The following is a 21,379-nucleotide window of genomic DNA, read 5'->3' as shown; positions in this document are numbered from 1 at the left end:
TTTTTAATGATATCTTGTCGATGGAATATGATAAATCATTTCACTGAAACATCATCATCATTTTCATTTCCCCTTGTCCAGCTCCTGCCACCACTCAGCTACCATAATTGTATTCCAGTCCAGTTTTCTCTTTCTTATACTGTTCACACAGAGTCCATCCACCTTGTTCTGCACCTTCCTCATGCAATCTTTCCTTCCATCTTAGCCTCCAACACCTGTTTTGGTATTTTCCCCTCCTCCATCCTCACAACATATCCAAACCATCAAAATTTATTTTTCTCCATCCTATCGCTCAGTTTTTCTACTAATATCTCTTTTCTGATGATGATGTTGATGCTTGTTGATGAAAGGGGCCTAACATCAAGGTCATCAGCCCCTAATGGTATGAAAGGAAAAGAAATGTAATGACAAATTAAAAGTCCAGAATTCAAAACATGACGACAAAGAATGAATGGATGGATATGAATTTAAAATCATCCAAGGGACTGCTTCTATAGCATAATACTGAATCGATGAAACTTGTAGTCCAAAGGAATCCAAAATCTAAGTCATTGGCCCTTCATAATGGTACTTATCACCAGGAAAGTAGAACCATGATATTTGTCATGTTGTGGTACTAAACAAAAGTAGCATAGACTCACGGTATTCCTCACATTATGGTGCTACTCACAGGTACTGAAATTTGCACGTGTGATACAGACCTATGGTGTTTTGCACAATGTGGTGCCCTTTACAGGCTATGCAAACCTATGGTGTCCATCGCATATGTGTACTAACCATAGGGACTTGCTCTATCCTGTGGTGTTCCTCATACAATGGGTACTAAACATATGCAAGCCAGAACCATGGTGTTGCTCACCCATGGTGATGCTCCTAAAATGGTACTAATCACAAGTACTGTACAAGCTGGCAACAGACTCTGTTGCTACTAATCACAAACCTATCTTGTACCTAACATAGTGGTACTACACACAAGTAAAAGTGACCCATTGTGTTCCCTGCGTCGTGGTACAAATCACAAGTAGTTTCATGGTATGAATACAATCATCTCTTGGTCACTACTTTTAGTCACCTCTTACAACAAGCAGGAGATAACGTGGGTGTATTCTTCGTCTGTGTACCCCACCCACAGGGGGTTGTATGTTTGGTCTGCGAGAGGTATTTTATTTCCTTCAAGACTGTCGGCAAGCTGGCTAGGACCCCATTTCCCGCCACCTGGGATGCACCGCGTGGGAGTATTGCCTCTCCCTGCTAAGCCAGCGTAGTAGGTTCGCGGTATCTCGTTTCTGACCTCAACATTTCTTATTCTGTCTCTCCTTGTCTTCCCTACCATACTCCTCAGGAACTTTATCTCACTGGCCTGAATTTTACTCTCATTGTTTGCAGTCAAACTTTAAGTCCCTGATGTATACGTTAATATAGGTGTACAATACATCTTTTATGTTATCTCCTTATTTTTCATAGGAATATTTCTGTTCCGCACCAGGCTCCTTACATTCTGGTAGAAGGAATTTCCTGCTTGCACCCTTCTGCTGATCCTATCCAACCTTGGATCTTACATTATTTCACTTCCCAAATATTTGAATATTCAACAACCTCAAGGTTTTGTCCTCTAATACTAACAATTCCTTTTCCTTCTATTTCACCTCTTGTCATTACCAATATTTTCCTCTTCTCCACTCAGATTTTCATAACATGTTTCACAATAATGTCATTTAAAATCTCTAATTGGATTTGCACTTCTGTACTGTTGACTCTCAAGATCACTATGTCATCTGCACATGACAATATTTTCATATCCCCTTCATATCCTGCCTTTGTTTCCTTTAGAATTTCATCCATAACCATTATTAACACATTACTACTACACACTAATATTAGCACTGTTCACGTATTTTGATGCCTGGCAAACATTTTTTAAATATGAAATAAAACTTCTAATTTCCTTAATTCACATTAAATGTTGAACATTGGTATATGTAAAATATCTAATTACATAATATCTGTACATTATGGTGTTTTCAAAATCAGCACCTAGTTCCACCAAAACCAGGAAATCATTGCAGGCTAGTGTAATTTATGGCCTCAGCTATCATGCCACGGCAGCTTCACCTGATACCATCTAGAGCTAGTCAAGTTTAACAAAGGTCTACTAGACGTCAAGAGAATACCAAATCTCTCTTGGGCATCCACATCTCTGTTTTAATGAATTTGGTCAGGTACACACCACGTGTGTCACCAGAGATTTTTCACTTGCTGACACATTGCCAAATGAACTTCATTTCCTACCTTCAAAAATCCAACTAGCTGTGCTGGGTTTGAACCCAGATGTTTGTATCCAGAGACAGTCACACTAACACTCATCCACAGAGGCAGATAGTTAATAGGTAAATGACAAATTCCGTACTGTGTAGGGTTAAGGGTGAAAATTTAATTAAGCAAAACTGTACTTACTTGTTTTCTTCTATGAATATTTCATCCTTAATGTTGACAGCAGTCTATAAGTAAGAAATATGGAAAGTAAATGAACAAAAGTCTCATAAAGTAACATAAACAAAAATAAATAAATACAAAGCTGAAATAAATGTCACATGTGCACAGTAAAAATATCATTACTTTACCTTTCAATTTAAAATATAAGAACTGGAAATGAACAAAAAACATAATATACAAAGAAATAGGAAACAGACCACAAAATACAGGGTGGGCAAAATAAAAGTGTTCTGGAAAATATTTACAATAGGACTGATGTGGGATTGACCATTGTTAATGAACATTAATGGTATTACCGGTCTTAAAAGAAACTTGAAGATCATGCGCCGATCGCAGAAACGATGACTAGTTTTCAACCTTAGACAACATCCACCTGAACAATGTGTAAGTCGAGCATGATCTTTGAATGCATAAACAATATTCAGCTGGTGTTTAGCTAGACATCATTTAAAGTTCAAATATTAGTTCAGAAATGGAAACAGAAGTATCTTTCTTGCAATTACTTGCTTGTCACAACCAATGAAATTCATTGGTGTGGGCACCAAACATTAATAAGCAACCAGAGTAGCAACCAGAAATATTTTGATACTGTTGTATGTGAATATAATGTATTACTTTTTACTATCGGTGGTATCTTTCTTTTGGTGGTGACAGGTATATTTTTCACCTCAGTGATGATTTTATTCACAGTTTCTGTTACAACCATTTATAAAGCTAGTTCATAGATGGTATTAATCTCCTTCTTATAATTATACTTAGAAAGCAGATTATTCAATACTCTATGTATCAAACTGTACAAGGAAGTTTTTTATGAGAATTAGGGTGACAAGAGTCTTGTTTGACTATATTAATCATCCGAGGGCTTTTCTAGAGATATTATAGGGAAAACAATTGTAACTCCTGGTGAGTTTAAGGTCTAAATAATTCAAAGATTTGTCAAATTATGACTGTTTTCAGCCTTTCTCCCAAGCATTTCAGGTCTAGGTCACTCGCCTTTGAAATTTGTATCACTTTGGAAACTTATTCCACCTCTGTTTTAATTTTATTTCCTGTGCGATTTAGGTTGCTATTCGTAACTGTCTTTTCTGTCAGCGGAGGAACTGCCATCGTTTATATATAACGTGTTTTCCTATTTATTTTCAGATCTCATGTCTCTTGTCTACTGGTCTAATGGCAGGCCAGCTGAAGAGCGAGCCTCTATGGTCCGCTGGCTAATCCTATGCTCTACTGCTGGACATCGCCTTGCTGCCATGAGTTCAGTCGATTGTCGAGCTACCGAGCTCGATAGCTGCAGTCGCTTAAGCGCGGCCAGTATCCAGTATTTGGGAGATAGTAGGTTCGAACCCCACTGTCGGCAGCCCTGAAGATGGTTTTCCGTGGTTTCCCATTTTCACACCAGACAAATGCTGCGGCTGTACCTTAATTAAGGCCACAGCCGCTTCCTTCCCAGTCCTAGCCCTTTCCTGTCCCATCGTTGCCATAAGACATATCTATGTCAGTGCGACGTAAAGCAAATAGCAAAAAAAATTGTCGAGCTCCAAGATGGCTAGAAGCTTAGCGCGTGGGCTCTCTGAAAGAGCATCCTTTCTTTTAGATATGCTTGGATGATATGCAATGGATATGGGCTAAGGCCCTGAAGTGTTTTATTTTTCCTTAAAAATGTATTATCTTCTTTTCTCCAGTGGACGTCTGTTCTTTATTCTACTTAAATTGTATGCTACAAGGATGAAAGTAAACTGCATCTCAAACTGACGCCATGCGTTAGTTTTCTACTCATGGATGAAATGTAAGTCGACTATTATTTCTCCTTTTTCTCCAGGAGCTGGATTGCATCGTTTTAAAACCTTAATTTGACCAGTGAACGTTAATCTGTTCTATGACCTCCAATTCCAATAGACCTTCATTTTGAATGAACTTGAAATGTTCACTACATGAAAGGTTTTCAGCCTACTGACTGCACTGTTTAAACCAATTAATTGTGGGAGTAATACTTTTCGGTGAAAAGTTAATGGGACTAAAAGATTTTTCTGTTACAGTTGGTGTTAAAGAAGTCGGGAGTAATGTAATTTAAAAAAATGTAAAGGCATCTATTGAATGGTACGAGATCACGAGATTACCTCTGTGGGTCGGAACCTGTTTTCTGCTTTAATTTGTTCTTTTCTGTATTTTTTTTCTAGGGGCTTTACGTCGCACCGACACAGATAGGTCTTATGGCGACGCTTTTCTGTATTGATCAGGAGGATTTTATAAATATTTTCATTTGTAAAGTGATAACCGTCAATACGGAATGAGATTTTCAACTTGCAATGAAACAATACTGGACGAGCCATTGATGAAACAGATTTGCAACAGAAAAATAAGAAGCGATTAGAACAAGAAATTGCATTTTCTTTTGGTGAAATTTTCTTTTTATGCTCCGGTAACGCTGACTCTTGTTGACGTTTTCATGGCAACTGTAGCCCATGGGAAGTATTGTTCTGAATAATTTAAAAAAAGATTGTTGTGAATTGCCTCTGAATTTTGGCGACGTACGTGTCATTACAATTAGAATTAAAGAAGGTTCAACCTATTCAATACAAAGTGTGTTGTACAAGGTGTTCACAACATGTTATTTATTATTACAAGTACCGGTTCTGACGCTTAATGGCGTCATCATCAGCTAGAAATCACAAAGTGGGCAGGGTACATAACATAAAATTGTATACATGATACATGCATTGCAAAGAACAAATAATTGACTGTTTTTACATTAAGAGCTGGATGAATAATGAGTAAAATATGATGGCATAATATAACACATAGAGGTGTAATAGTCTAATGGGGCAGGTAGGTATTTGTACAATAAAATTGGTCTGATGATCTCCATTGATAACAACAGTTGAATGGATAATTTTACCGCATCATTTTATTATTATACTAAGACTTTTACTCTCATTCATCATTCATCCACGAGTATCTCCGCCAACCTAGAAATTATTCTTGCCAGTAGGTAAATGGAGAGTTTGTCCATTACAAGTAATCAAGGCTATTCTAGGCCTAATTTTGAGAATGACTAACCAGGTTGCCTCTAATTATTGCTACCATAATGCATGTTGTGTGACTACTCCTGTTTTAGAGACTTTATTGTCATGCTAAAATGTCACTCCTCATAATTCGCTGAAAGAGTTATTCCATGGAGTTAGGAATTTTTCAGTTAATTCAATTGATGAGTGTATTCACTTTTTGCGGTTTCTTGTTGAAATGACAGAATCGGGCAGTGTATATTCTGTAGATGACCTGGGTATATTCAAGGCATTATTCCCCCATTCTGAGGGTATTTTAAAGCGAGAAATTTCTGAAGCTCTTTCTAGGAATTAAAAAATAAAAGAATTTCATGACTTAGTCCTCTCAAAACCCATCCCCTCATTGTTCCTCCAGAGGCTGATCCTTCAGCACTATTTTAGGGTACAGCTTTTGCATGAAAATTTGTTGACATACATCCTTGACTTGAAATTTTACTGTAAAGTATTCAGAATAGCCGTACCAGAAGAAGAGATGGTAACTAGGATTATTAAGGGTTTTATTTATTTAGCGTATGGCTTATACAGACATAATCAGTAATATACATATATACATATTTACAGCTGAGAAACAAAGCAACTTGTGCTTCACAATTGAATGTCTAATTCTTCGATCCAGCGTGCAGCATCCGGAGTTAGCAGCAGGAAGTCATCCTCATCACCGTGATAGGCTCGAATCCTACATTCCCTGACGATATGACGAACAGTCTGGTGTGGAGCTCCGCAGTCACAGTCTGGGTTAGGTAGCTTTTTCCACTTATGGAGAGCGGCTCTGCACCGACCATGTCCTGTTCTGATTCTATTCAGGGCAGTCCAGGTCTTGCGTGGTAGGTGGGATCCACTTGGAAGTCTGGGACCTGAGAAGAAGGTATGAAGGCGCACATCCGTTGCTGCTTCCCATCTACTTTTCCACTCATCAAGAGATTTAAAATCTTTAGCATCCATGTTAGAGGCATCACGCAGAGTTGGATGGCGTGATTTTAGTCTGTTAAGATTCAGAAGTGGCAGGTCACTATTCACGGGTAGACTAGGATTTCTTGAGATCTTGTGAAATTCCTTCATAAGGGCATTAGATCGGCGTAGATCAGGTGGCATTATACCAGTTAGCAGTGGAAGCCAATGAACTGGAGTAGATGTGATTGCGCCAGATATGATGCGCATTGTGGTATTAAGCTGGGTGTCAACAAGCCTTGTATGATGACTGTTCATCCAAACAGGTGCACAATACTCGGCACTTGAATACACCAAACCCAGGGCTGAAGATCGCAAAGTGGTTGCTGAAGATCCCCAAGTAGTTCCACACAGTTTATGAAGGATGTTATTTCGAGACTTCAACTTTTGTGCTAAGTTCAGGAGGTGTTGTTTGAAGGATAGTGTACGGTCCAAGATGACACCAAGGTATTTTGGGTTCCAGTTATGATGAAGAATTCTCCCTCTGAAACTAACATTCAGTTTCACGTTCGCCAAACGATTATTTAAATGAAAGCAGGACACTTCTGTTTTGCTCGCACTGGGTTGGAGTCTCCAGATTTTGAAGTAGTCTTCCAGTAAAGACAGGTCTTTGGTCAGAATCTCTTCAGTCGTCTCCATTACCTGATCTTGTACAGCTAGAGCCAAGTCGTCGGCATAGCAGAATTTTCTGGATGAAGTGTCAGGAAGGTCAGAGAGATATAAGTTGAACAATAATGGTGAGAGAACTGATCCTTGGGGCAATCCGTTGTTCAGCTTCCTCTCCTTGCTTATCTTGCATCCAGTGATTACTTGGAACTTCCGATCACTTAACATGTTGTTAATCAGTTGAGCCATCTTTCTGCATGGTATGATACGAAGAAATTTGTAGATAAGGCCTTCCCTCCATACAGTGTCAAAGGCAGCAGTAAGATCAACAAATGCTACAGATGTTTTCAGCTTCATTTGATATCCTGCCTCAATGAAGGATGTAAGAGACAATACTTGGTCACAGCAGCTACGTCCTGGTCTGAAGCCTGCCTGTTCAACTGGAATATGCTCTAGGATTGCGCTACTTATTCTGTTATATATCAACTTTTCAAAAAGTTTGTAGCAGCAGCTAAGAAGGGCAATGGGTCGATAGCTTTCTACCTTGTTGCTGGGTTTGCCAGGTTTCAGAATAGAAATTATCTTTGCCTTCTTGAACTCCAATGGAAGTTGACCAGTCAGTAGGATGTCAGTAAAGAACTCTGCCAACCATTTCTTAGCATATCCTCCCAAATGAATAAGAAATTCTGGATGGATGCCATCGAAACCAGGTGACTTAAAAGGTTTGAGGTCCTTCAGTCCCATGTCAATGTCTAAAACTGTGAAGGGGCGTGCATATTCAGATGAGGGAGATGTTGTCTTTTTCAAGTCACGAAGCTGCCGTCTGATATGTTTGGTATGTTTCTTGTCGGGAGGCACTCTTGATGTGGTAATGATGTGGGAAGCAATTTGGTCAGGTGTTACTCCTGAAGGTTTCCTGCATACTGATCCACTTCCTCCCAATCTCCTCAGAAGACTCCATGCTTCCCTGCTTGAGTGGGTAAAGTCCATACTTTCAATTGTGTCTGTCCATTTCTGCCTACGAGATAAGTCTAAGCTGGTCAAAAGTTCTGTAGCTATCTCTTGGTCACTACTTTGCTGGAATTGTTGGTACAGTGTTTCACTTTCATCACTCCATCCTGGGATATATTCTTTTCGATATCCTCTCGGCATACACTTTTTAGCTGTTGTTGTTACTGCACCGATGAACCGATGGTAGTTCTTATGAGATGGAGGGATCCAGCGAATGCACTTATCCAGTTCCCTCGAAAACTTTGCCCAGTCAGCTTTCTGGAAGTTCCATCGAGCATGTGGAGTTGATCGTATGACAGGGACCGTGCAACCAATTTGTATTATTACAGGTCTGTGCTGGCTGTGGGGGAAGGCATCTATCACTTTTCTTGTGGCATTGATCGGGAAACCTCTGTCATTGCAGGTAACAAAACATAAGTCAGGATTAGAATCCTTACTCCAAGCAGCTGACCTGAAAGTACCTTGATCTTTGGCATCGAACACTAGATGAAGATTGTTCACTTCAGCCCATTCTGCAAGCATACTTCCATTCTCATCATTGTCAGAGTATTTCCAAAATTCATGGTGACTATTGAAGTCCCCTATATAAATTGCAGGATGTTCTGCAGTTTGTAAGACAAAATCGGGCCAGGGTGTCTTAGGTGGCTTATAAACATTTGTTATAGTGATATCATGCACTTGCATGACAACCGTATGTATATCTTCCTCCACATTAACAGATATTAGTGAAGCCTTGTTTAGGTTGCTCCGAACATACGTAGCAATACCATATACCTCGTGATAAGTTGCACCAAGAGCAGTATATCCAGGAATTCGACCTCTGCTTCGGAATGCTTCTTCGTTGGAAACATGAGTTTCCTGAATGGCGACAATGTCGATGTTATTGTCCAACAGGAATTTCGACAAATAGTCACACTTTGCCTTGCTAATGCCCTCGACATTCAGTTGTAGGAGTCTGATAGATGGACCAATGTTTCTCGCTAGTGAGTTCTGAGAAGAACTGTTTCTATTATTTCGTCGAAAATATGTCATTGCCAGGAGATCCTGTGGATAGTCTGGCTGCCTGTTTGCACTGTTCACCCGCATACCGTTCTTACTTGTCACTGACAAAATGCCCAACTACCTTTTCTGATCTTGCGGCTGCATGTTCGTTTGCGGAAGACATTAAGCATGGAGATGCTTCCCGATAAATTCAACATCCCCCACCTACTAATCTAGTAAATTCGGTTCCACATCAACTTGCTAAAAACAATCTGAATGTCAAAAAATGCTTTAATTGTGGTAGTAGGGAAAACCTAAGAAATAATTATCCTTCGGTGAAGCGAAGTTCTGGAATTTGCTGTTATATCTGTGGTTGAGACAACACTCCAAAAATAACTGCCCCTCGTCTTTCCAAAATCATGGTCAATGACTACTGAAAAAAAGATATCAATGGTAAAATTCATAATGTTGAAACCTTTGATAATTGTGACACTGTTGTATGTCCTCAAGGATATGGCAGAATCACAGCTAATATTGTGTCCAAGGGAACCTTTGTCCCTGTTGAGGTTTATAATGAACCCCTAATTGCCTTAATTGATTCAGGTAGCGTTGTGAACGTTATCAATTCTGGTTGGTACTGTCAAATGAAGTCACCTTGTAAACTGCCTGATCTACAGAGTATTAATGTTGAATGTGTCACTGCTGATGGAAAAAAATGGAAATTTTAGGATCTATTAAGGTTAAACTTAGAATTGGTAAATTTACCTGGAAAATAATGTGTCTGGTTTCTTCTAATCTTTCATGTAGCATGATTCTTGGAACTAACTTTCTTTCTAGTGTGGGGCTAGTGTTAGATCTACAAGATAGAATTACTTTTTCAAATTTGCCCCTGATTGTAAATTTTATTTAATTGATGCCCCTTTTAAGGCTGTTAATGTTTCTGGTGTTGCTAATCCCATTCAAGATGAATGTAGTGACATCAAACAACTAAAACTTAACCATTTGAGTGAGGATAAGGCCGATCAAATTCGTGCTCTTTGTCAACAATTTCCTGAGGTGTTTACCAGCAAACTTGGTCTAACTGATGTCTTGGAGTATGACATTGAGTTGACTGATAACCAACCTGTCAGATCTCCTCCTTATGGACTCTCACCTCCACGTATGCTCGAACTGAAAAAGATTATCAATCAAATGCTCGATGGTGGTGTTATTCGGCCCTCTACCTCGCCTTATGCTTCTCCGGTATTTTTAGTGTCTAAGTCCTCTGGTGGCTTCTGAGCTGTTATAGACTACTGTTTGCTCAACCAAAAGGTGGTTCTGCAATCTATACCATTGCCTGATTTGCATACTTGTTTTGGGTGGTTTTCTGGAGCTAAATTATATACAGTACTGGACCTTAACCAGGATTATTACCAAGTGCCTCTATCTAAGCGGTCCATACCTCTTACAGCTTTCATTACTGATTGGAATCTGTATGAATTCGTCCGTTTGCCTTTTGGTTTGAGCTGTGGCACAGCTGTTCTAACTCGTTTACTAGATTCTATCCTCTCAGATGTTAAATTTAAATTTGTTTTTAACTACTTGATGATCTGGTGATTTTTTCAAAAACCTTTGAGGAACATGTGAACCATGTCTGGGAAGTTCTTGAACGCCTGAGAAAAGCTGGTCTTACTGTTAAGCTATCTAAGGTAGCCTTCGCTCAGCCCAGTATGTCCTTTCTTGGGCATGTTGTGTCGTCAAATGGAGTTTCCATTGATCAATCTAGGACCCAGACCCCCTAAAGATGTCAAAGGCATTGCCCGTTTTGTGAATGGTTAACTTTTTCCATAAGTTCATCCCAAATTTTGCTGAGGTAGCAGCTCCCCTTAATCATTTGAGCCGGAAGGATGTGAAGTTCTTCTAGGGTCCTTCCCAACAAAAAGCTTTTGAGAAATTGAAACTTGCCCTTTCAAATGCTCCTGTTTTGGCCATTCCGGATTTTAATCGCCGTTTCATAGTTCAGACTGATGCTTCTGGAAAGGCTATAGCTGGCGTACTGCTTCAAGGATATGAGGATGGACGCAGACCTGTAGCCTATGTATCTAGGATCCTCACAGACCTAGAGAGCATGTACCCTATTTATGAGTTGGAATGCCTTGCCGTACTGTTTCCTTGAAGAGTTTAGGTCGTTCATTGAGCATGTTAACTTTGATCTTGAGACAGATAATCAGGCTCTGTTGTGGGTACTGAATCGCCCCAAAAGAATGGTAGAATTACCAGATGGGCTCTTCGAATCTCTGCTTTCAGTTTTAATGTTAAACACATAAGGGGAACTGAGAATACCATTGCCGACAGCCTATGTCAAATGTTGATGGTCTTGAGGCAGTTGAGGAAAAATCTGATTCAAGTTATCCTGAAGTAATTAACGTGTTTGGAGTTAATGCTATTCTTTCTGATCTACCTTTGCTATTTCATGAATTTGCTGATCATCAAAAGGCTGATCCTGAATTGAAAGAAATCATGGATAAAATTACTGCTGGAAGTTCGGTAAAACCCTATTCATTGTCTAAAGGGGTCCTTTGTTGTAAAGGTTGTGATGACCGCAACCTCAAAATTGTTGTTCCTAAAGTTCTAGTGCCAATGATATTGAGATATTATCACTCTTCTCACCTAGCTGGTCATTTAGGCATCTAAAAAACCAGACAAAGAATTAGGGAATTCTTCATTTGGAAAAGAACGGATCAGGATATTAGGAACATGGTCAGAGCATGTACTTCTTGTGCTATTAGCAAACCTTGCATGAATTCCAAGGTTGGTTTTTTATCTTCCTCTCAAGCGTCTCGCCCTTTAGAGAGACTATTTATAGATTTCGTGGGTCTGTTTCCTTGATTCTCCTTGGGGAACACTCACATTTTTGTGTGCGTTGATGCATTCTCTCATTTTCCTTGGATTATGCCAACTAGATCAACTAATTCACGGATGTCTTATCAATTGTTTAAATGCTATTTTTGCATCATTTGGTCCTCCCAAGTTCTTGGTTTCGGACAATGCTAGTGCCTTCACGAGTCACTCATTTAAAAGGTACTTGTTTGAGTTGTGCATTTCCCATGTCACTACCATTCCATACTACCCCAACCCATCTTATGCTGAGAGAATAAATAGGAACCTGAAATCTGCCTTGATCACCTACCATCATGATAATCAGGCTAAGTGGGATACTTGTTTACATTGGTTGGCTTATGCTTTTAATTCAGCCTGTCATGAATCACATGGCAAAACCCCTATGTCCCTCATGTTTTGCTACACACCATATTCTCCCATCTCCAACCTTCTTCGGATTGAAAATCTCCTGCCTGAACGGTCAAGGCCTAACAATGTTCATAAAATATGGAACAAAGCTAGAAAGAACTTGTCTGTGTCATATATGAAGATAGAGAAAAGATACAAGGGTAGGAAACCTACTAAGTTAAAGGTTGGTGATCAAGTTTTCATCAAATGTTACCCTATTACTAAAGCTGTTAACAAGTTTTCAGCAAAACTTGCCCCAGGTATCAAGGGCCTGTACTATCTTACAATTCCTGTCACTGGTGTCAATGCTGGTGAGTGACCTCATTGCCAAGCAAATCCGACGGATTCACCTCTCTCAGGTGAAGCCGGGTTAATGTCCAGTGTACAGTTGTCATTATTAAGTAAATGTACCCACAGAGTTTTCTAGTTCTACTTGAGAACCGTATGTGCAAACTACGTTTCAGTGATCTGAATAATTAGAATCTGTTTGGTAAAGTGTCTCGATTAACCAGGTAATAGTGATTTCTATTCCGGTAATAATTGAACTACTATTGAAACTAGATCTGAAATACCCTGCAATATCTTTGCCATGGAGTAACATTTTGATCATTTTATTTGTAATAACTATTGTGTTTATTTTTTGTATGGTGTGTAAGGTCAGTATGTAGTAAAATATCCTAAAATCATCTACTTTCAGTATGTCTATTAATGTGTGCTGTTGGTGTGAATATGGTTGATAATTTCTGAGTATATGCCATTCACTGTTTATTGTGAAAGGTTGTATAATTGCTACTTACTCACATAGTTGTGTGTCACCTTCATTGTGGGAAATGGTCACTACTGTAAGGTACTATCGATTGGGAGTGCGGAAGGGTAACCTGTTTGCCTCGTGCATGGATTTTTAATCTTTTACTTTGTTTCCATTTCTGGTTCCCTGTTGTGTGTGCTTCACAGAGGTGAACCTTATTTGTAAACCTCATTTTATTAATAATTATTTATCTATCATACCTTCTGCACCTTCAGTTAACCCTTATTATGCTTGTTACCACATCTGAAATCTGGTAAGGTTGAAATTACATCTATTCATCAGTAACCCTTGTTACTCTCTCAACGTGGTTGTAGTTAAAGTAAAGCTCTGTTGTGGATGTTGCCTCTGTGCCAAAGTAGTTCTGTGCTCTACTGAAATACTTATTTACCTGGTTAATTGTTCCTGAGTCTACCGATTGTTCTAGCGTGTTGTTCCATTTGAGTTGCAGTTGCCCTTTGTGTGAGCTGAGTGCTATCCTTTCCCTTCATTCTTGTTTTGGTGTGTTATGCAAAAGGGACCCTAATCCTGAGGAGCTGACTTCTCTTTTAAAAATTAGATGGATGGTTTTGGTCCTGTAGTTGGGAGAAAGTGGTATGGTATTGTGAGATTATTAGGAATTACCTTTTGACTCTGGAGCATGCTCTCGAGGTTATTATACCTTTAGCCCTTAGGTTGACACATGTCTCTATGGGTGTTCTTAATGGTGTGCATACCGACCTCGATAGCTGCAGTCGCGTAAGTGCGGCCAGTATCCAGTAATCGGGAGATAGTGGGTTCGAACCCCATTGTCGGCAGCCCTGAAGATGGTTTTCCGTGGTTTCCCATTTTCACACCAGGCAAATGCTGGGGCTGTACCTTAATTAAGGCCACGGCCGCTTCCTTCCCATTCCTAGGCCTTTCCTATCCCATCGTCGCCATAAGACCTATCTGTGTTGGTGCGACATAAAGCAAAATAGCAAACAAAAATGTGTACATTGTGATAATAAGGTATTGGTGGTATTTTGGTGTAGGGATGTGTTGTATTTAATTAACTGATTGATGCTGTAACTTTGGAGAGTAAACTCTTGTATGATTTTACAACTCTTTTGGGATGATGGTGCAACTTATTGGTTCTGAGTGGTTGTCTTCTTTATTTCTTCATCTTTTATGTCATACATATCCTGCTAAGCTGATGTCTTCTGGTATTTCATTTAAAGCCACGTAAAGTTCATTTAATCTTACCTGCCACTCTATGGTCTTTTCCTCCTCAGTGGGTTTTGTATCTCTTGACGAAGTCAACTAGTCATTTTACCGTTCTGTGAATCACTTGTGAAATATGGAATTAACCTGTGTTTCCTAGGTGGTACTGAAGTCACCCTATTGGCAGACTGTGGGATCGGTTGGTTGGGGTCCCTTCCTCTTCACTGTCTTCTGTACTTTCTAGCATGCTGCATCATTATCTACCTTTATATTTTATTTAACTGTCCTCCTGTGGGATGGAGGAAGATACCTGTTCGCCATGAAACGACAGGGTGGTTGATATATAAGTAATAATAATAACAACGTAAACGTTTCCACCTTTTCAATACTAAAATATATTCACAAAATTATAAATTACACGGTACTAGTTTCGACCCTTCTAGGGGTCATCGTCAGCCGTATTGGAGCAAAGATCACTTTTGGCGAAATCCTAAGTGATCTTTGCTCCAATACGGCTGACGATGACCCCTAGATGGGTCGAAACTAGTACCGTGTAATTTATAATTTTGTGAATATATTTTAGTATTGAAAAGGTGGAAATGTTTACGTTGTTATTATTATTACTTATATATTATTCTCAGTTCAATACGGACCAAAAAACATGAAATTCATAACCATTAAGGGTGGTTGATATCACTTATCTTTAGACCGGTTAGCTACCGAGGCCTTATAGGCAACTGGTAGATTATGCTCCGTGTGACATTAATTGTAACTCTCTCAGTTATCTGGTTTGAGGGTATGTTAGGCACTTTTGTTCAAATTTAATCAGGTATTCTCTGTGGAGGGTAATTATTGTAATTATGTGAAACTGGGATGTTTTGTGACTTCTGATTTTTCTGTTCCCCTGAGGTGGTTCTTCTCAAACATCATTCTGTCCCATTTTTCATGGAGTCCTAGGTGAATGGGTTAAACTGAAACTGTAATCTATTCTTGGCTTGATACTGGTGGATATACCTGTTGTTGATGACAAACCTCTCTGGACCCCACCATCTTGCAATACGTAGAGGTCTCCGACAGTGTTTTCCATGGTCGTCCTAGCCTAAAAATATATATAGATATTGCCCTAACCATGATTTTGATTATTGTCCAAACTTGTAATTCTGTGTGTTACTGATTATTCAGCATAACTGTTTCCTAAATTCTACTCTTTTCTAAGCAGGTAGTGTATTGTGCATGTGAGATCATTAAACTTATTTTATATTGCAAAATTCTTAAATGGTTATGGTGGCTAACGTTGAGATTTTGGAAATTATTGAGATAACTGATTTGTGGTTCTGCACATCTTACAATTTTATTTTACTCTGTAATTCTAAATCCCTTCAGATAATATGTTGGAAACCTATTTCGATGATCATTGGCTTTATATTTGGTGCTCTTGTATTTGTGGTTGGTGTATTCCTGGTTGGGATAATTCTTTCTCTCCTTTTAACTAATGAATCTGGGAATTTTGATGATGCAGTATCTATGCATTTGTGTATGCCTGTAGATGGGTGTAAATAACTATGTAGTTGAACCTTGTGAGTTATGCACTTGTATGGTAAGTGTGGTCTAACAAATGTTTTGGTGTATTTTCCCCTACATCATTTAATCTGTTTGTAGTTGTTTATGCCATTTTATTTTTTTAGTTGCCTTGTGTTTCCTGTGCATATCCCCTATTTCCCTATGTGTTTGTGTGCTCTGAGGATGAGCCGATCGATTTGTATGTAGAGGTATGTTTAAACTAATTTATGGTAATGGACATCATGCGGTGACTCATTTACCTATTTCTTTAACCTTCGATTTTTTTCCTTGGGTTTCTTTTCTTTCTGGTTAACCTAACTTGAGGCTTAGAAAGAAGCACAAACTTGCACTACTTTAATTTTGAAAAGAAGTTCCAACATTGTAAAAATGTCTTTTCAAGTTACCCATTTGATGAAGTAACTGCTGGTTGTGTAAAACTAATCACTAAAGCTTGAGGTACCACAGACTGCTTGTGGTTATGAGGAAAAGTGTATCTCTGGTTGTAAAGGAACCTTGGTAATTAATGAAAGTGAAAATTATCTGATCAACATTGATTTGGTTGAAATTATATTTAAATAAGTAACTTCTTATGGATAAGTGAGCAAGATGAACGGAATTATTCTCAGTGATTGCAAAGGAGGTTCAGTGTGTAACAATCATATTAGATGGTTTATGTGATGAACTTCTGTTGTGAAAGTGATGTTCACCAAACATTGAACTGCTCTTGAGAGTTGTAAGTGATATTAGTGATTGAAAATGAATTGAAACTGGGTGTTCTAGAGGTATGCCATGATGGTTTTGGGTGCAGTGATCATAATCTCTTGTGGACTTATTACTTGGAAATTTAGTTTGTTTCGGGATCACTGTACGTGGAAGGAGATTATCGTGTGTTTTCCAGGGGGAGGCTGTCCCTGCGGGGACATGTTTTTAGCCTTTCTCCCAAACATTTTAGGCCTACGTGACTCGCCTTTGAAATTTGTATCACTTTGGACACTTATTCCAACACTGTTTTAATTTTATTTCCTGTGCGACTTAGGTCGCTAATTGTAACCGTGTCTTCTCCGTCAGTGGAGGAACTGCCATCGTTTATATATAATGTGTTTTACTATTTATTTTCTGATCTCATGTCTCTTGTCTACTGGTCTAATGGCGGGCCAGCTGGAGAGCGAGCCTCTATGGTCCGCTGGCTAATCCTATGCTCTGTTGCTGGACATCACCTTGCTGGCGTGAGTTCAGTCGATTGTCGAGCTCCAAGATGGCTAGAAGCTTAGCGCGTGGGCTCTCTGAAAGAGCATCCTTTCTTTTAGATATGCCTGGATGATATGCAGTGGATATGGGCTAAGGCCCAGAAGTGTTTTATTTTAACTTAAAAATGTATTTTTATCTTCTTTTCTGCAGTGGACATCCATTATTTATTCTACTTAAATTGTATGCTACAAGGATGTAAGTAAACTGCATCTCAAACTGACACCATGTGTTAGTTTTCTTGTCATGGATGAAATGTAAACCAACTATTATTTCTCCTTTTTCTCCGGGAGCTGGATTGCATCATCTTAAAACCTTAATTTGACCAGTGAACATTAATCTGCTCTATGATCTCCAATTCCAATAGACCTTCATTTCGAATGAACTTTAAATGTTCACTACATGAAACGTTTCCAGCCTCCTGACTGCACTGTTTAAACCGATTAATTGTGGGAGTAATACTTTTTGGTAAATGTTAATGGGACTAAAAGATTTTTCTGTTACGGTTAGTGTTAAAGAAGTTAGGAGTAATGTAATTTTTTTTAATGTAAAGCAGTAGCGTGCATTGTGGGTATGCAGGCTAAGCCGGGCTTACCCGTTGGACTTGAGAAGCAAATTAAGCAGTAATGCAACTGTAAGTGCAACAAATAATTTTATCTTGTCAGTTGGCAATACTATTTTTTTAACTAAGAGCATTTACTGCAGTATGGTTTTCTACAGTATGCAGTAAGGTTATTCTGCAGTACGAATTTCTGCATTAGCGAGGGTACGCGACACACCTACCGCTTGGCTCGCCCAGCGTTGAGTTCAAAGTGAGGCATGCGTAGTAACCGCACCAGTAAGTGAGCTTGGTAAGCCGACAACTCAACACTGCCCGGCTTGATCGCGTGGTGTAGCAGTGTGAAGCAACTTTGTGCTGGTTTATGATACGTTTATTTATTGTTATTTGGCTTATTGCTGAAACAGCTCTTGCAAGTGATAACTGACAGCAGTGAAGAACATTTTAAAAGTACGAATACCCAGTTCATTTTAGAATTGAAAATTATTTTTTTCTTAAATGTAACAGTGTGGGAAAAACTTGCCTTCTATATAGTAGATACCAGCGTTGTTGTGGATCATGTGGCGTGTTTGTTGGGGCGTACGTTCTAATGATTTTCATAATAATAACATGCAACGTGGACAGTGCTGTGTTGTGAGTGCATAATTGTGTATTTACGTAGAAATATTAGTGAAATATACGGTACGGTAATTTCTTATTAGTTTCAAGTATCGTAATATTTGCGATGGCTGACTCTATTTGTGTGATTGAACAACTGCTGGACAAACCGTTTCATTTTAGGAGCTTATGTGAGAAACTAGAAATGGTTCAATCTGGGAAACCTTCTCCAGATATGCCCAACCTTAAAGGGATGCATAAAAACAAGAGTCAAGAGTACGTTCGTCATTTCCAAACTTCACAGTACAGTAAAACAGAATGGATTGCTGGAAGTTCCAAATTTAATAAACTGTTTTGCTGGCCATGTTTACTCTTTGCAAGAGACCGAACTGTTTGGTCTGACACTGGTTATGATAATCTGAGTAACTTGCATAACGCCATTCAAAAGCATGAGAAATCGCAGTCACACATTTCTGCACTATTAGAGTTGAGAACATTTGGGAAATCTAGAATTGATATTCAGCTTGATGTTCAATTCCGTGCAAGCACTGCACAATATAATGAGACCGTTCGGAAAAACAGAGAGGTGCTCAAGCAATTGATTGATTTATTGTGGTTTTTAGCTACTCACGAATTACCATTCCGTGGACATTCTGAGGATGAAGATTCTTTGAACAGGGGTGCTTATTTGGGTGCAGTGAACTTACTCACCACTTACGATGCGACGTTAAGTACACACCTAGAAACATCGACCGTGTTCCGCGGGACTTCAAACAGGATACAAAATGACTTAATAAGGGCAGTCAGTAATGTAGTTTTGGAAAAAGTGAAGTCAGAAATAAAACACGCTATTTTCGTTGCTCTTCTTCTTGAAGAGACTTCAGACATTATGAATTTGTCTCAACTATCAACCACTCTGATACAGATACGTTGATTCTGAAAGTGGTAAAGTTCACGAAAGGTTCATTACTTTCACTGATGTCAGCGCAGATCGAACAGCCAGCAGTTTGTTTGTACATGTGAAAAACATTGTTACTGAGTTTGACTTAAACTATAGGTTGGTTGCACAAACGTTCGACGGAGCAGCTGCGATGGCCGGCCATACAAGTGGACTAAGAACCAAAGTACAAGAACTCTTTCCCAAGGCCATATTTATCCATTGCTTTAGTCACAAGATTAATCTGATTTTGTCACAGTCAGTTTCCTGTATCAAGGAATGTAGAATATTTTTTCAGACCTTAACGGGATTAGGATCATTTTTTCACAAGTCCTCTAAACGATCTCATGAACTGAAAGAATTTACCGCAAAGAGGATGCCTAGAAATGCTCCAACACGGTGGAATTTTTCATCTCGTCTTGTCCACACAGTGAAAGAACATCGCGCTTCATTCCTTGAATTATTTCGAAATGTTTTAGATGAAAGCTCAAACTGGGACAGTGAAACAGTTGTAGCGGCACAAGGCTTCATGAAATTTCTAACCAGCACTGAAACTTCCTTTTTGTTACTGATTTTTAGCAACATTTTCACCTTCACTGATATCGTTTTCAATATCCTTCAATCCAAGCATTTAGACGTCCTATATTGCTCCCAAAAGGGGCTGCCTGGACGAGGTGATAAAGGCGTGCTCGGTTCGCCCGGAAGGACGTGGGTTCGAATCCCCGTCAGGACATCGTAAAATTTAAGAAACGAGATTTCCACTTCCGGAGGTGCATATGGCCCTGAAGTTCACTCAGCCTACACCAAAAATGAGTACCAGGTTAATTCTTGGGGGCAAAGGTGGCCGGGCGTAGAGCTAACCACTCTACCTCATCACGTGTCGAGGTTAACAATGGTGGAAGCTTTTACCTTCCACTCCTCCAAGGGCCTTCATGGCCTGTACGGAGGTGACTTTGCTTTGCTATATTGCTCCCAAAAGGTTCAGGAAATCAAAAGAGAGATACTAAACCTCAGGAAAAAGTGCGATGTAATTTGGGCCGAAACTCTGATCTAGCGACAATGTCGGGAAGAAGATCCAATAATGTCAAGGAAATGCCTTTACCACTCTATTTTTGACAACATTGTTGTACAATTAGACGAACGATTTGGGTCATTAAACCAATTATAGTTTACTTCCTTGTTGGATCCTCTGAAGTATGAAGTGTACAAAGCTACTTTTCCTCATTCTGCCTTTGAAAATCTTAAACTGTCCTATAAAGACTTGTTTGATTTTATCCGGTTGAAGAATGAACTTACCGTGCAGTATTCGTTTGATGAATTTTATGGTCAACACCCTCATTAGTTAGTGTGTTCCCTGAAAAGCAAACAATTAGATACAACCCTGGCTGAAGTGTACAAATTGGGTGTACTTAGAGTAACTGTTCCAAGCACAACAGCGTCAGTTGAAAGATCGTTTTCAGCCCTCAGGAGGATTAAAACTTATCAGAGGTCAACACAGAGTCAAGAGCAGCTATCAGGCTTGGCAGTTCTGTCCATAGAAAAGGAAGTTCTGCATGATAATGTCATCACAATATTCACAAAACAAGAGAGACGACTAGATTTCACCTTCAAGTAGACTCAAAGGAACCAAAAATCTTGTGGAGGGACTTAAGGCATACTTTTGTTAGTAGTAGAGCATACAGTGGACAATAGAAGAACTTCTCACAAAAACGTAGCAAATAATTTACTATCAATTTTTGATAGACCTACGTGTACAATATAATATGCATGATGCTGTTGCATTAGTGTCAGAGGTATTTCAAGTTGGCTTCTATGCTGAAGGGTGAAAAGTGTAACAGGACAGAGAGTTTTCTGATACATACATAAGAGATCAATAGACGTGATTTCTACTAATCAATGCACTTTGATGTAGGAAACTGAATAAAATAATTTTTAGACAAAAACGCAACAATGATACGTTTGTCTTCCTTTTTTAACGGATTATGCATTGTCATTGGGCATAAATAAACTATTTCTATAAATCTCAATAAGTTAATTGCAGCTTTAAAAATTATATCGATTTTTTAAATCTATAGATGTGATGTCACTAGTTATTTTGTGTTTCCTGAAGAGCCAAGGATTTGACA

The 21,379-nt window shown here is 39.0% G+C and overlaps 1 protein-coding gene across 4 annotated transcripts in view; it reads right to left on the bottom strand.

Moving 5' to 3' along the window:
• LOC136882431 (zinc finger protein) overlaps positions 1 to 21,379 on the bottom strand; it is a 358,684-nt gene that overhangs the window by 304,860 nt on the left and 32,445 nt on the right. For all 4 annotated transcript variants that reach the window (XM_068229552.1, XM_067155076.2, XM_067155075.2 and 1 more), the window contains one exon: positions 2,455 to 2,498. In XM_068229552.1, the coding sequence (XP_068085653.1) occupies positions 2,455 to 2,498 (44 nt within the window). The remainder of the gene's footprint in view (positions 1 to 2,454; positions 2,499 to 21,379) is intronic.

This window comes from Anabrus simplex, chromosome 10 (genome assembly GCF_040414725.1).
Source record: "Anabrus simplex isolate iqAnaSimp1 chromosome 10, ASM4041472v1, whole genome shotgun sequence".
Classification (NCBI taxonomy): domain Eukaryota; kingdom Metazoa; phylum Arthropoda; class Insecta; order Orthoptera; family Tettigoniidae; genus Anabrus; species Anabrus simplex.
The sequence above is the reverse complement of the archived record's forward strand: the minus strand, read 5'-3'. Positions and strand labels throughout refer to the sequence as shown.